General features: G+C 35.6%; 1 protein-coding gene across 4 annotated transcripts in view; it reads left to right on the top strand.

The window, feature by feature from the left end:
- The window catches only part of STPG2 (sperm tail PG-rich repeat containing 2), a 530,653-nt gene that overhangs the window by 105,589 nt on the left and 407,820 nt on the right, over window positions 1-17,244 (top strand). For all 4 annotated transcript variants that reach the window (XM_073891996.1, XM_073891998.1, XM_073891995.1 and 1 more), the window contains exon 8: window positions 10,233-10,340. In XM_073891996.1, the coding sequence (XP_073748097.1) occupies window positions 10,233-10,340 (108 nt within the window). The remainder of the gene's footprint in view (window positions 1-10,232; window positions 10,341-17,244) is intronic.

The raw sequence follows: 17,244 nt of genomic DNA, 5'->3' as shown, positions 1-17,244 counted from the left end.
GCAGATATATTAAGGAATCTAAGTAGCTTTTCATCAGCCTTACTCAATTTCATGTTGGGTTGGTTGGGACTGCATAAAATAACCCTCTACTCCAAAACAAGAATATACAGTCAAACCTGGCAGCTTGCATTTGAATTCTGCCTCTCTTGATATACTTGTTTAGATTTACATGCGAAAACTACTTTTATTTTCTATTTGTTACTGAACATATGGTAAGCTAACTAGTTTATGATTTATCCTACAAAACATTTCCTGTCACTTACTTGATTTTCTAATTTCAGTGATGTATAACAGAATTGTTGTATCTGAGACCCAGTGACACTTGTAGTTCTCTTATTAATAGTCACTTTTCATTTTTTAAATTTTTAAATTTTTAATTTTTTTAAATTTAAAAAAAATTTATTTTATTATGTTATGTTAATTACCATACATTACATCATTAGTTTTTGATGTAGTGTTCCAAGATTCATTGTTTGCCTATAACACCCACTGCTTCATTCAGTACATGCCCTCTTTAATACCCAACACCAGGCTAAACCATCCCCCCACCCCCCTCCCCTCTAGAACCCTCAGTTTGTTTCTCAGAGTCCATAGTCTCTCATGGTTCATCTCCCCCTCCAATTTCCCTCCCTTCATTTTTCCCTTCCTACTATATATATATTTTTTTAACATATAATGTATTATTTGTTTCAGAGGTACAGGTCTGTGATTCAACAGTCTTACCCAATTCACAGCACTCACCATAGCACATACCCTCCCCCATGTCTATCACCCAGCCACCCCATCCCTCCCACCCCCCACCACTCCAGCAACCTTACTTTTCAAATCTGTTTTGTTCATTTAGAGTTTTCCATGACATCTTAATTTGATTTGGTTCTGTTTAAATTTAATTAGTTCTTTAAAAAAAATCATATACAGGGTGTTTGTTTCCTGAGATCAGAAAGAATGAATCACACTTTCTAAATGAACCAAAATTTATCTTGCAGTTATGAAAATGAACATAAGAAACACATGTTCTTTTCTACACTCTCAAGTAAAAGTTATATATTTCTCTGGCCAATCAGTCATTATGATGAGTCACTTAAAAAGTTAACTAAATCCACGACATACTTATTTAATATATTTAATTTTAAATGAAAAGGCAATTTTCTTTTTTTAAGAATATAGTGCCAAGTATAATCAAATAGCAAAAATTATGTTGATATAAGCATGCTGAAAATATTTTAAGTTGCAAACTTTCCTTTTAAGTTGCTTATAAATTTGTTTCTCTTTTTGTATTATGTCCTTATTATATTATGTCCTTTTAAGTTGCTTATAAATTTGTTTCTCCTTATTGTATTATATTTATATTACATAAATTTGTTTCTCCTGTTATATTAGAAAAAGGATGCTGAATATCATCTTGTTTTTAGGAATTAGAATACATATGTTAATTCAGCTCTGGAAAATGGAATAATCATCAGCGTTGCCAAAATATTCAGTCTAGTTGAAGAGTATGGTAAATGATTGAAAAATTGTTAGAATAAAGTCTAGGATTAGAATGATTCATTAATTCATATGGGCCATTAAAAAATTAATGATATTAAGACTGATAAAATTAAAATAATAAAATATATAATATAATCTAAAAGAATCACATAAATCTTGCATAATATTCTAAGCCCTTTCTTTATATAATTTTCCCAGAAACCACATTTAGTTTCATGGCTTTAGGTACCACCTATTTGTACTGATCATTTCCAAATATACAGATTGCTTCCAGTATGTATTGACACCCTGAACTCTCCACTGAGCTCCTGTCTTCTATGAATTACTGTCCATATGACATCTCTACCTTGACGTTTTATAACAACTACAAAACTAACATTTCAAAATTGAACTTGTCTTTCTTTCAGTCCTGCTCTAACTTCTGTTTTCTCTATCAGACAAGTGCTTATATTCATTAGCCAGGACTGTGTCACATAGCCACCCCTCTCTGGCAGAAGGCGGTGGAAAGGGAGGGTGGAAATTGGGATTGTGGTAGCAACCAGTAGTATCTATCTCATCTGCTTACAAGCTCTGTTGCTTTGGAAATAATTTCTTTGTGGCCCAGTTTTCTTGTTTTGAACTGAAGTAATGCCTGACAAATAGTAGGTGCTTAGTAAATATCATTTGTTGTTTCTCTCATCTTTTGCTGCATAACCAGTCACCCTAAAATGTAATGTCTAAAACAACAACAATATAACAACAAAAGAACAATTTGTTATTTTTCATGATTGCACTAATAGTGGCACATAGGGCTGGATTGCCAAAGGAGACTCGGGGCCCAAAAGGACAATCCTTAAATGTAAGTTTATTGCAGGAAAAAAAAAAAAAAACCCATTAAATAGCAACAACTTTAAAGTAAGAATATTCTTTGTATTTAAAGGCTACAAGGGTTCCAGAGAGATCAGAGTGAGCTCTAATTGTCTTCCTTCTCTAAGGCCACACCAGGGCATGCATTATGCATTATGTCTTGATAATAGACACATGCATGAACAGCTCAGAATCTGGGAGCACAAATGGAGTCTGTCCACGGTTTCTTGTACTCTGCTGGCCACATAGGATAGTTTGCTGCATAACCAGTACCAACAGTAAAGCCCTCCAGGAGTCTCACCGAGGCCAGGTGCAAATCATCAATGTCCTTGTTATCAATGAACAAAGCTAACAAGCTGATACAAACCACTCTGAAACTCATGGGAGCCATAATTGCAAAGCAAGACTGTTAGTCAGTTTCATACCTTGACCAGGGATCAGTGCCTTATAGATACTTTAGTAAAACAACATACTAATTCCAGGCCTATTGGAATTAACCTTCACAAGTACAATGATTCTCTGGTTTTACTGGGCTCAGTTGCCTAGTTTTTCTAATCCATATGATATTAGCTGGAGTCACTAATCTGGTTGCATTCTAGAATATATAAAGTAGGGCATGTTCCTATAATAGGTTAATACATATTTTTTCTGTCATTTTTGTCACAATGTCTGCAATATTGATCTTTTGTGATACTCCTCAGGGGGAAAAAAAAAAGAGGGCCTTTGTAGTTACTCGTAACTTAGTTTTTGCCCCTACTAGTTGTGTTTAAAGCTAAGTTATTAAATCTCTGTGGATCTTATTTTCCCTATGGGGCAAACTTCAGTAATGTTGTCCATCTTGCAGGATTTTTAAGGATTAAAGATAACCTAAGAATATATCAAGTATGGTGCCTGCCACACAGTGGTGCTCAGTAAATATAGGGAATTAATGTTTCTTCATTTTGTTTGGAGGAAGGATCAAAGATAGGAGAACAAAAAGCGCTACCTAAGAAAGTGTTGATTGCAGAAGTCAGAGTTTTATAGACTAAGAAATGCCTCTAAACTACAATAAAACCTTTCTGTGATACCTAGATGTATGCTAGTAAAAAGACCTTAAGTACCTCCCCATCCCCCCATACACCCTTTGTGCAATGTCCTAGCATTATAGCATGGATATATGTGGATAAACTTTAGAACGAGGCCACTTCCAAAATTATACTGGCAGAACAGGCAACAATTAAATTAGATGTGAAACTAAAGTATAGAAACAAATGAAAATGTTAAAATCTTAACATTAGACTTCTCTGTGGATTACACCAAACCTTGTTTGGTAACCATTATAATTTTGTCATTTTTAGTATTTTTTGAGTTCCATATTAGAATAATCAGTTTAAGTCCATGGCATAGTTTCAGGTACTATATGCATACTATTATGTTCTGTGCAAATATGAGAGATCTTGCAAACTATCTTCAGTATTTCAAAGAGAGATGCAGAAATATCAAGAGTTATGGGTGGTATTCATCAGTCTATCTTTATAGTCCCATCTATTCAGTTAGTATTATTGAACTATTATTTGTCAGAAGTGTAAAGTTGACTTTTTCCTTCTCAAAATTACCATCAGCACAACTCTTAGACTTGGTGGGTACCATTGTTATATTTTCTGCTACATTTCTATCTTCATAAAATATATTTTTTCGTTTTGTAGAATGGGATAGACAGACTTCTGTTTGAACAGGTAGATTGAATCTGTGCTTATATCTTAGGTTCCTTCCTCCATTAGTTTGCTAGGAATGTTATAACTGAGTACCACAGACTGGGAGACATAAACAGAAGAAATTTATTTTCTCACAGTTCTGGAGGCTAGAAGTCTGAGATCAAGGTGTTGGCAGTGATTTCTTCTGAGACCTCTGTCCTTGGCTTGTAAATGGCTATCTTTTTTTTGTGTCTTCACATGGCCTTTCCTCTGTGCACACTCATGTCTATGTTCAAAATTCCTTTTCTTATGAAGACACCAGTCATACAGAATTAGGGCCCACCCTAAAAACCTTATTTTAACTTAATTATATCTTTAAAGACTTTATCTCCAAATACAATTATATTCTGAAGTACTGGGGGTTAAGACTTCAAAATATGAATTTTGGAGAGATACAGTTTGGTCCATAACACTCCCAAAGCCCCACTAAAATTAATAAGTAAAAGAATAAGAAGGTACAATACTACAAACAGAAAAAGAATGGGAGAGGAGATGATAATAGATAAAAGATGTCTTTGGTTTTCAAATATGGAAAGCTGATGGATAAATGTGAAATAGTAGAATAGAGAAAGCTGTTAAGTAAATATCTTCAGAGAGGAATGCCAACAAGAAAGCTAGTTCACCTTACAGTACCTTCAAAAAGCCCAGGAATATCAATTACTTTGGAGGTGGCAGGTGGGACTGAAAACAGCAGGACTGGTGATAATCTGGATAGGAAGCACAATCTCTTATAGCTAGGTGACTTCCTCATCCCCACTCCAGGAGAAGATGTGAGGTCTGTTGGTGGAGAAATCCAATGAGATAGTCTCTGGACTTAGGAACACTGAGAGAAGAGAGGAAAGGGATGAAATGATGTAACAAAAATGGAGGGTATTCCTAGACTCCAGATAAAAAGAGTTAGAGCTCCTTGGAGAAATGCCTAATTCCAGCTCTGGAGCAGGAATTATATCTGAAGAACCTGAAGCATCTTGTCATACCAGAAAGTAAGGGAGCTATGAAAGGCTACTGGGGGTCATGTCAAAAGGACATTGGGGCTCATTTAAATAAGTTCCCACCAGCCGAAGATGGGATAATTTCAGTATCAAAGAGCAACACAAATATATTTAATCCATGAGTTTAAAATTAGAATTTTAAAGTATACAGTGCCACCTATGAAGTAATCTTGAAAAAAAATTGAATTAGAATCTGACCAAGCCCTTATATCAAACTGCTGGTTTACAGAAGTATGAGGGACAGGAGACATAGATATTCAGTCAAAAAAATACAAACTGTGGGAAATGCTCAAAAATTGGACAAAAACTTAGCCTTTTCATCAAATAAAATGAAAGAAAAAATAAAGTGATAGAGAAGAAAACTATAGATTATAAGAGACTTAAAAACATTGACCCCTGCTAAGTATGGGCTTTAATTGGGTTCTGATTCAGATAAACATATAGATGAAAAGTATAAATATTTATCACATAAATTTATGGGGCAGTCACAAAAATTGGAACAGAATAAATAAGGAATCAAATCATTGTTGCTTTTTTTTAAGATAGAAAAATGGTTTTGTGTTTATGTTAAAGAGTCCCTTATTTTTTGGAAATACATGCTGAATGAAGTTTGTATTGATAAAATTATGATATTTTTGATTTGCCTCTATATCATTGGAGTGAGAATTGGGGAAGTTGGGAGGATTCAGAAACAAATTTGGACATGAGTTGAGAATTATTAACCCTGGGTGGTGGGTATAGGGAAATTTCTTACACTATTCTCTATGTTTTTTTTGCATGTTTTTAATTTTTCCTAATTAAAAATAAGTCAAGAAGAAAATGGAGGGTGTAAATGAAAGTTTATACATAGAATGGAAGAGAGTTCCAGGTACCTTTCCCTACTCACCTAACTTGTCAGCCAGACTTGAGAAAAAGACTGACATTTTGGGGCCTACTAATGCAAAGGCTGATTTATGATTCCACCACAGCATAATGAAGTCCAATAGGTTTCAAGTCAAATCTATCCATATATGGATTTTTCAACCAACTCTTTTAGTGGCTCACTCTTAAATCTGAATGGGGAGAAAGAGATCAGATATTTGAGGAAATCTTCCAATGCGAAACACAGAGAAAGACAAACAAAAAACCCCTAATCAATAAAACTCCAAGAAAAAAGACAATAAAGAGAACAGAATTATAAATAAAATTATAGTTAATATCCTTGGAAAGATGGAGGGTAATGCAAGTGTGAATAAAGATTTAGAGAATTAAAAAATTAAAAATATGCTTGCAGAAGTTAAAATTATAGAATGTGAGCTGAAAGATATACCTGGTAACCTGGTCTCACTGTAGTCCTTATTTACATGAAGGGGACTCTCAAACCCTAGGAAACCATGGTAGTTACAGAACTTTTGGAAACTGATTGCACTTGGATGAGGCCTAGCAATGTGAGTTTTAAACCAATTTAGGTCTCTATCCTGACTGCACATTAGAATCAACCAAAAAGCTTTAAATTAAAAGAAAAGAAGCACCTGGGTCTCATTGCCATTGGCTTTAATTTGGATAAGGTGGAATGAGTCATTGTTATTTTTATAAGTTCCTCAGATGATTGTCATGTACAGTTTGGGTTTAGAACCACTAATCTAGTGTCAGCTTCTCAAAAGCAGACCCCTTGCCTTATTTATTCCTATATACCAGTGCTTTGCACATAGTAAACTTTTAGTTTTTTTTTTTTTTAAGATTTTATTTATTTATTTGACAGAGAGAGACAGTGAGAGCAGGAACACAAGCAGGGGGAGTGGGAGAGGGAGAAGCAGGCTTCCCGCTGAGCAGGGAGCCCGATGTGGGACTCGATCCCAGGACCCTGGGATCATGACCTGAGCCGAAGGCAGACGCTTAACGACTGAGCCACCGAGGCGCCCAACTTTTAGTATTTTTAATGAAAAAAATAATCATCATTGATGGTGACTCCAAGGTAGAGGAGTGAAGGTAAAATCGTGTGGTTTCCCCTAGTCCTCCTAACACTTGTATGCCATCTGATCATCAAATGGATAATTATACCCCGGTTTTTATTTGAAGCAAGAGGCCCATTTTATTAGGTTACACATGAAAAGATGCCATAAACAACCTGCTTCAGTAATCTTTAACCTCTGTTCCCAAAGCAGAATACTCCTAAGATCTAGGCCTTCTTCCTTGGGAATGTATGTGTTTAGCAGAAGATGCTGTAATAGTGACCTCTTTTGGACTAAGCTGTGGTTCTTTATTATGCATGAGAATCATCTGTGAGGCCTGTTAAAAGTGTAGATTCCTCTACCCAACAAGATTCTGATCCACTAGATCTCAAATGAGACACTCTGGGGGAGGGGGGCTATGTATCTAATAGGTTGATATTAATGCAGGTGGTCTGTTGATAACAATTTGAAAAAACAGGATAAACATAGCATTTTCAGCCTGTGCCTAGGGTTTGGTCTTCTCAAAGCCTTTCCACCTTTGCATTGTCATAAATGGAGACTTGTCTTGAGTGGTGATTGTCTTCTATTTTTAAAAAATTTTTAATTGGCTTACTATATCCTAAGCTTAACTTTTTAGAAGCCCAATGGTACTGTTATATCTTATTTTATTTTATTTTATTTTATTTTATTTTATTTTTTTTAAAGATTTTATTTATTTATTTGAGAGACAGAGAGAATGAGAGAGAAAGCACATGAGATGGGGGGAGGGTCAGAGGGAGAAGCAGACTCCCTGCTGAGCAGGGAGCCCGATGCGGGACTCGATCCAGGGACTCCAGGATCATGACCTGAGCCGAAGGCAGTCGCTTAACCGACTGAGCCACCCAGGCGCCCTCTTATTTTAGTGGAAAAAAAAGTTCAGTAACATTAGGAACTTTTTGAAAAAACAGTAAAAAAGGAAAAAGAAGTACTCATTAAAGAGGTCAAGATTTCATTTCTGCTTTAATGCAAAATAGTTCCCAAGACTAGATTCACTTATCTAATTATTCAGTCTTTTCCCTGTGATCCATAGTAATGGCCACTTATACTACTGTTCATAACAGTAGGAAGGTTATCTCAGTTTGTCAGTAGCTGAGTATTTTTTACCAAGCCTGCCTATACGGAGAAGATGGATATAGCATATCTGTAAAGTTCAAGAAAATAGATTAATATTGTGTATTTGAAGCTATGCTCTCTATATTTCTATATTTGATTTGTATCTCATAGGTTTTTATAAACACAGAATTCTGTAGAAGTTTCTTTAATTCTAAACCTAACTTATTTTAAGTTCATAGATTTAAAAACAGTCTTACATGCCACAGCCAAAAGTGCATCTATTCTACCAATCACCAAATAATGGCATAGATTTGTTCATTTGAGACAAGATAACATGGACCTTTGCATAAAATTTTAGAATCAAACCTATTAATACGAAAAGGTACTTACATATAAGAATTTCTCCTAAATAAAAATTTCCCAAGTATTATTATTATTGTTGTTAAATATAAATTAAATATGTGAGCTTTAAGATATTTTACTATTATTAGAAGTGGCTAATGTTCTTATTTGAAGCCACATTATTTCCCAGAGGAACATATCCCCAAATCCATTAGATGGTCAGTGAAAATGTGGGATTCAGTGCATGCATTCGTGCATTCATGCATTCATCCATTTTTTTTGGCAAATATTTACTGAGCACCTACTATGCTCCACATACTCCTCTGTACTCTAAAGATACAGTAGCAAATAAAACAATAACTGCCCTGTTGGAGTTACAACATAGCAGAAAATTATATTTTGGGTAGTAAAAAATGATAAGGTTAAAAAATAGGTAGGAAAGGGGGTGGGAATTATTTGGAGGAGGCAGTTAAATTTTAGATTGGGTGGCCTGGAAGTGACTAATTAATAAGGTAACATTGAATAGTGACATTACTGAAATGAAGGAGTGAGCCGTGGAGCTATTTAGGAGAACATCCCAGATGGAGTGCAAAGGTCCTCAGGTTGAGATATGCCTGATCTTTGTGATAAATGGAGTGAATGGAAATGTGAGAGTAATAGGAGATTAGGTTAGACTGGTGATAGTGTGTCTGGGGGTGAAATTCACACCATATTAAGGACGTTGATTTTTGTTTAGCGTGAGATTGCAAGGCATTGGACGGATTTGAGAAGGCAAGTGGTGCAGTCTAGCTGGATCCATCACTAGCTGCTATGTTGAAAATAGACTGAAGGAGGACAAGGGTGGAAGCAGGGGGGCAGTCAGGAAGATTTCACAGTAATCCTGGTGAAAGATGGAGGCTTGGATCAGAGTGGTGTGTGTGAAGGTGGAGAGAAAAGCTTGGTTTGGGACATATAATAATGATAGAGATGACAGAATTTGCTGAGGGAATTTTATTATACACCCAAGTATGTAATTCATAAATTAAGGAATAATTCTTTTAACTATAGAAAAGTAGAGGAGGTATAGATGAAACAGAAGATTTGAAACTTTTTTATGCTATGAAAGATACTCTATCAAGGTAATTAAAGTATTTGATGATTAATATTTAGCACTTCTTGGTATATTTTTAAATAGCACTTGTATATATTTGATAAATATATATAATACATGTGTTTAAATTCTTGATATATATTTATACATATAAAGTTAAGTATGTTTAACTAAGATAATAAAAGTAAATCCCAGTATTTACTGAATTAATTTTTATCTATTGTAAAGTATCTGGTTAAAACTTAATGTCTTACATTTTTTAACATTTTATTTGAAATAAAATATATCCTGAAGCTTATTTGTTGGAAACAAAGTAGCCTATTGACTAACAGAAATTTGAAAAGACAGTGAAATATTTTCTTAGAGAAGATTTGGTTGTATACATTTAAATAGAAGAAATATAGAAGCCACCTTTATTCCTTGTAATGTTTAATTATGTGAAGTAGAAAATTTTTTCTGTGCTCTATCAATAGAGGGCAGCAAAGTTTCAAGTAGTGTGTTTTCAGGTTCCTAGGAAGCTTTGCTAAGGAAAATTTTTTTGTTGTTTCTCTTACGAAGTTTGTTCTGGCTTGCCTTTTACTGAAGTGCTTTGGTAATATCACATAGGAATTTGCTTAAAAATCCTGTAGCTTTGGTTCATATATTTAGCCAACTGTTCCCTTAGGTACTATAGATGCTTTCTTAATGAGAACATGTATTTTTCCTTTCTGTAATTTAGGGAGTACCAGGGCCTGGAAAATATGACATTAAAAGTCAATTTCAGAAGGCTGAAAGTATGACACCAAGTGTAAATGATGCATCACCTGCTTTTCTTTCTCAATCCCAGGTAATGTTCTACAGTCGTTTTCATACATAAAGCATAATAGATACAATGTGAAGCCAGCAACAAATCTGATGGTGTTTAGGGAGATCATAAAAAGAAAAGTGATATGTAAGCAAATTGGAAACAGACATGGATGGGGCAAATCATATTGCCAAAAAATATGGCTAAAATGAAATAAGATTATAATATTAACAAGCAAAGGTGAATATTTGAATTGAAACCATCTATTAAACATTTTAAATTTGTATATGTGAACGTTCAGTTTACCTTATAACAGATTTAGTCTGAGTTTTAAAATATACTCTGCCAGTGAATATGTAGAGTATTAACATGTAATCTTTAAGGACATGCATATTTTTCAGAGAAGGTCCTGAAGGCTCTCTGTGGAGGGTGGGGATAGATCATATCTACAACTGCAACTAGGGTCTTTATTTGTGATGCAAGAGTCTATTTCACAGTAATTGTATCACATTCTCCAGGGTATACACCAAGGCAACTTGAAGGTATCTAAGATATTTCCATGGCAGTTTAATACCAGCAAACTTTTATAATGTGGCAGCCTCTAGATCAAAGTAGTTGCAGTATTTATCCAACTATAGTACATACAGCTCTGATTAATTTATCTTAACTCAGGAAGGTTATTAACTTTCAGATGACTACAAGTTACTACTTTGGTTTCATTGTACTTAAGAGGCACCTCCTTGGAGACAAGGAGATGGATTGCAGGTATATTTTTGGAGACATAACTGAAATGACTTTTTAACTGGTTAGTTGTTGTGCTGAGGGACTGGGAAGAATTAGGAATGAATACCAGGTGTCTGCCTTGAGCGACTTGATAGTACTGAAGGTACTACACAAAACAGATGTGTGAGAACAGGATGTGTGTGTGTCCTTGATTTTTTAAAAATACCATTTTTTATAACTAGAACCCTCACTTCTTATGCTGTTTCTATTCCTCTAACACGTAGTCCTTATTTGATATCACTTGGCACCAATTACAAAATTTTAAATATATTTTCAGAAATGGAAAAGAATATGATATCAATTTTGTTTAAGGGGATGATGAAGAAAACAATAATGGGTCTGGGGTGAAAGATACGGAAGAATTAAAACCAACAGGACCGCCTGCTAGGGGTAGTGTTAGTGGTTGGTTGAATATGAATGTATATATTTAATGACTGATAGAAAAAACAATAATGCAATTAACAAGGTAGATTTAGAACACATAATTTTTGGTTTATAGAAACACATTTTTCTGGGATACTTATTTTAATTATTGATTTAAGGAGTTACTTGGTATTTTATCTAAATGCATTGAATTTCCTTAGGTCTTCAACTATTATTTTTTATTTTATTTTATTTTTTGCTTTTCTTTTTTTACTATGTTATGTTAATCACCATACATTACATCATTAGTTTTTGATGTAGTGTTCCATGATTCATTGTTTGCGTATAACACCCAGTGCTCCATTCAGTACGTGCGCTCTTTAATACCCATCACCAGGCTAAGCCGTCCCCCCACCCACCTCCCCTCTAGAACCCTCAGTTTGTTTCTCAGAGCCCATAGTCTCTCATGGTTCGTCTCCCCCTCCGATGTCCCCCTCATTAGTTTTTAAAACATAGACTTCTTTTACAGCAATGGTACTCAATCTTGCTGTGTATTAGAAACACCTGGGGAATTTTACCACTCAGGTGCCTTCTTTTTTCCAGAGACTGATTCAATTCATCCAGAATAGGGCCCAGAAATCAGTATTCCTTTTGTATAAGAAAGAAAGGAAAGTGAGAAACATACATATAATGCTGCAATAAACAGAAGGGTGCATATATCTTTTCAAGTTAGTGTCTTTGTTTTCCCTGGGTAAATACCCAGTAGTGGAATTGCTGGACCATATGGCTAATTTTATTTTTAATTTTTTGAGGAACCTCCACACTGTTTTCCACAGTGGCTGCACCAATTTACATTCCCACCAACAGTGCACAAGGATTCCTTTTTTCTCCACATCCTCACAAACACATTATTTCTTGTCTTTTGATTCTAGCCATTCTGGTTGGTGTAAGTTTGTGATTTTTGATTTGCATTTCCCTGATGATTAGTGATGTTGAACATCTTTTCTTGTGTCTGTTTGGCATTTGTCTTTGGAAAAATGTCTATTTGGGAATTTTTATTGCAGCATTATTTGCAATAGCCAAGATATGGAGGCAACCCAAGTGTCCATCAATAGATGAATGGATAAAGAGGTGGTATGTGTATGTATATGCACACACAGGCACACACAGACACACATAAACATACAGACACACACACCACACTGGACTATTACTCAACCATAAAAAAGAATGAGATCTTGCCATTTGCAATGACATGAATGGACATAGAGGGTGTAATGCTAAGAGAAATAAGTCAGACAGAGAAAGATAAACACCATATGATTTCATTCATATGTGGAATTTAAGAAACAAAACAAATGAACTAACAAGGAAAAAAAAGAGACAAACAACAACCTCCCCCGCCCCCAGACTCTTAAATATGGAGAATAAGCTTGTGGTCTAGAGGGGAGGTGGGTGGGAGGATGGATGAAATAAAGGAGATTAAGAATATATTTATTGTGATGAGCACTGAGTAATATATAGAATTATACAACCCTTATATTGTACACCGGAAACTAATATAACACTGTATGTTTATTAAACTTCAAACAACAACATGGAAAAGAAAAAAACAAAACATACACACAACTACTTATTTTTATATAAACACATAAAGGATAAACCAGAAAACAATGAAGTTGATTACCTACAAGGGATGTAAAGAGATGGAATGGAAGTGCTGGTATGCTGCAGTTAGTTCATCTTTATTGGCTTGCAGGAACCGACTGTTAATTTTTCCAGTTTTGCATGTTGGTTGATGTTATAATGGTAGCATGAGATTAGCCACATGGTAGTGTGACTAATAATTTCTATACCATGAAAATAAGCAAATGTTTCAAATTTGGACTATTTTCCTCCAGTGGTGCAGCATCCATGGGGTGGAAGGGAAATGAAGGGAGTAGCATGTCTTTGAGTATACTTTTTAAAAAAATTTTTTATTTTATTAAGTTATGTTAGTCACCATACAATACATCATTAGTTTTTGATGTGATCCATGATCCATTGTTTTCGTATAACACCCAGTGCTCCATGCAGTACGTGCCCTCCTTTAATACCCATCACCGGGCTAACCCATCCCCCTTCCCCCTTACCCTCTAAAACCCTGTTTGTTTCTCAGAGACCATAGCCTCTCATGGTTCATCTCTCCCTCCAACTCCCCCCTCCTTCATTTTTCCCTTCCTTCTCCTAATGTCCTCTGTGCTATTCCTCATGTTCCACAAATAAGTGAAACCATATGATAATTGACTCTCTCTGCTTGACTTATTTCACTTAGCATAATCTCCTCCAGTCCCATCCATGCCAGTGCAAAAGTTGGGTATTCATCCTTTCTGATGGCTGAGTAATATTCCATTGTATATATGGACCACATCTTCTTTATCCATTCATCTGTTGAAGGGCATCTCGGCTCCTTCCATAGTTTGGCTATTGCGCACATTGCTGCTATGAACATTGGGGTGCATATGGCCCTTCTTTTCACTACATCTGTGTCTTTGGGGTAAATACCCAGGAGTGTAATTGCTGGGTCATAGGGTAGCTCTATTTTTAATTTTTTGAGGAACCTCCACAGTGTTTTCCAAGGTGGCTGTACCAACTTGCATTCCCACCAACAAGGTAAGAAGGTTCCCCTTTCTCCACAACCTCTCCAACATTTGTTGTTTCTTGCCCTGTCAATTTTTGCCATTCTAACTGGTATAAGGTGGTATCTCAATGTGGTTTTGATTCGAATTTCCCTGATGGCTAATGATGATGACCATTTTTTCATGTGTCTGTTAGACATTTGTATGTCTTCTTCAGAGAACTGTCTCTTCATGTCTTCTGCCCATTTTTTTACTTGATTATTTGTTTTTTGGGTTTTGAGTTTGAAAAGTTCTTTATAGATCTTGGATACCAGCCCTTTATCTGTAGTGTCATTTGCAAATATCTTCTCCCATTCTGTGGGTTGCCTCTTTGTTTTGTTGACTATTTCCTTTGCTGTGCAGAAGCTTCTTATCTTGATGAAGTCCCAAAAATTTCGCTTTTGTTTCACTAGCTTTTGTTTCATTTCGCTTTTGTTTCACTAGCTTTTGTAGATGTATCTTGAAAGAAGTTGCTGTGGCCAATGTCAAAGAGGTCACTGCCTATGTTCTCCTCTAGGATTTTGATGGATTCCTCTCTCACATTGAGGTCTTTCATCCATTTTGTTTATCTTTGTGTATGGTGTTAGAGAATGGTCAAGTTTCATTCTTCTGTATATAGCTGTCTAATTTTCCCAGCACCATTTATTGAAGAGACTGTCTTTTTTCCATTGCATGTTTTTTCCTGCTTTGTTGAAGATTATTTGACCATAGAGTTGAGGGTCCATATCTGGGCTCTCTATTCTGTTCCATTGGTCTATATGTCTGTTTATGTGCCAGTACCATGCTGTCTTGGTGATCACTGCTTTGTAATATAGCTTGAAATCGGGCAACTTGATGCCCCCAGCTTTGTTTTTCTTTTTCATTTCCTTGGCGATTCGGGATCTTTTCTGATTCCATACAAATTTTAGGATTGTTTGTTCTAGCACTTTGAAAAATGTCATTGGAATTTTGATCGGGATAGCATTGAAGGTATAGATTGCTCTGGGTAGCATAGACATTTTAACAATATTTATTCTTCCAATCCATGAGCATGGAATGTTTTTCCATATTTTTGTGTCTTATTCAATTTCTTTCATGGGTGTTCTGTAGTTCCTAGAGTATAGATCCTTTACTTCTTTGGTTAGGTTTATTCCGAGGTATTTAAGGTTTTTGGTGCTATTGTAAATGGAATTGATTCTCTAATTTCTCCTTCTACATATGCATTGTTAATGTATAAGAAAACAACTGATTTCTGTGCATTGATTTTGTATCCTGCCACATTACTGAATTGCTGTATGAGTTCTAGTAATTTGGGGGTGGAGTCTTTTGGGTTTTCCACATAAAGTATCATGTCATCTGTGAAAAGAGAGAGTTTGACTTCTTCTTTGCCAATTTGAATACCTTTTATTTCTTTTTGTTGTCTGATTGCTATTGCTAGGACTTCTAGTACTTTGTTGAACAATAGTGGCGAGAGTGGGCATCCTTGACGTGTTGCTGATCTTAAGGAAAAGGCTCTCAGCTTTTCCCCGTTGAGGATGATATTCACTGTGGGTTTTTCATAGATGGATTTTATGAACTTGAGGAATGTTCCCTGTATCCCTATACTCTGAAAGAATTTTAATCAGGAAAGGATGCTGTATCTTGTCAAATGCTTTTTCTGTATCAATTGAGAGGACCATATGGTTCTTCTCTCTCCTCTTATTAACATGTTCTATTACATTGATTGATTTGCGAATGTTGAACCACCCTTGCATCCCAGGGATAAATCCCACTTGGTCGTGGTGGATGATCCTTTTGACGTATTGTTGGATCTTATTAGCTAGGATTTTGTTGAGGATTTTGGAATCCATATTCATCAAGGATATCGGTCTGAAATTCTCCTCTTTGATGGGGTCTTTGCATGGTTTGGGGATTAAGGTAGTGCTGACCTCACAGAATGAGTCTGGAAGCTTTACTTTGGTATCTATTTTTTCAAATAGCTTCAGGAGAATAGGTATTATTTCTTCTTTGAATGTTTGGTAGAATTCCTCAGGGAATCCATCAGGCCCTGGACTCTTGTTTTTTGGGAGGTTTTTGATCACTGCTTCAATCTCGTTACTGGTTATTGGCCTATTCAGGTTGTCAATTTCTTCCTGTTTCAGTCTTGGCAGCTTATAGGTTTCCAGGAAGGCATCCATTTCATTCAGATTGCTCAGTTTATTGGCATATAGTTGTTGATAATAATTTCTAATAATTGTTTCTATTTCCTTTGGGTTAGTTGTGATCTCTCCCCTTTCATTCATAATTTTATTAATTTGGGTTCTTTCTCTTTTGTCTTGGATAAGTCTAGCCAGTGATTTATCGATCTTATTAATTCTTTCAAAGAACCAGCTTCTAGTTTCGTTGATCTGATCTCCTGTGTTTCTGGTTTCTAATTCATTGATCTCTGCTCTAATCTTATTTCTCTTCTAATGCGTGGCTGAGGCATCATTTGTTGCTTTTTCTCTAGCTCTTTAAGGTGTAGGGTTAGTTGGTGAATTCGGGATTTTTCTATTTTTTTGAGTGAGGCTTGGATGGCTATGTATTTCCCCCTTAGGACTGCCTTTGCAGTATCCCATAGGTTTTGGACCAATGTGTTTTCGTTCTCATTAGTTTCCATGAATTGTTTAAGTTGTTCTTTGATTTCCTGGTTGACTCAAACATTCTTGAGCAGAGTGGTCTTTAGCTTCCAAGTGTTTGAATTTCTGCCAAATTTTTTCTTGTGATTGAGTTCCAGTTTTAAAGCATTATGGTCTGAGAATATGCAGTGAATTATCTCAATCTTTTGGTATCGGTTGAGACCTGATTTGTGACCCAGTATGTGGTCTATTCTGGAGAAAGTTCCATGTGCACTCGAGAAGAATGAGTATTCTGTTGTTTTAGGGTGGAATGTTCTGTATATAGCTATGAGGTCCATCTGGTCCAGTGTGTCTTTCAAAGCTCTTGTTTCCTTGTTGATTTTCTGCTTAGATGATATGTCTATTGCTGCAAGTGAAGTATTGAGGTCTCCTACAATTAATGTATTGTTATCAATATGACTCTTTATTTCAGTTAACAGTTGGCTTATGTACATGGCTGCTCCCATGTTGGGGGCATAGATATTTACAATTGTTAGATCTTGTTGGATAGACCCTTTAAGAATGATA

This window comes from Callorhinus ursinus, unplaced genomic scaffold, assembly GCF_003265705.2.
Source record: "Callorhinus ursinus isolate GAN/ISIS: 27379988/994484 unplaced genomic scaffold, GSC_fseal_2.0 scaffold4, whole genome shotgun sequence".
NCBI lineage: Eukaryota > Metazoa > Chordata > Mammalia > Carnivora > Otariidae > Callorhinus > Callorhinus ursinus.
The sequence above is the reverse complement of the archived record's forward strand: the minus strand, read 5'-3'. Positions and strand labels throughout refer to the sequence as shown.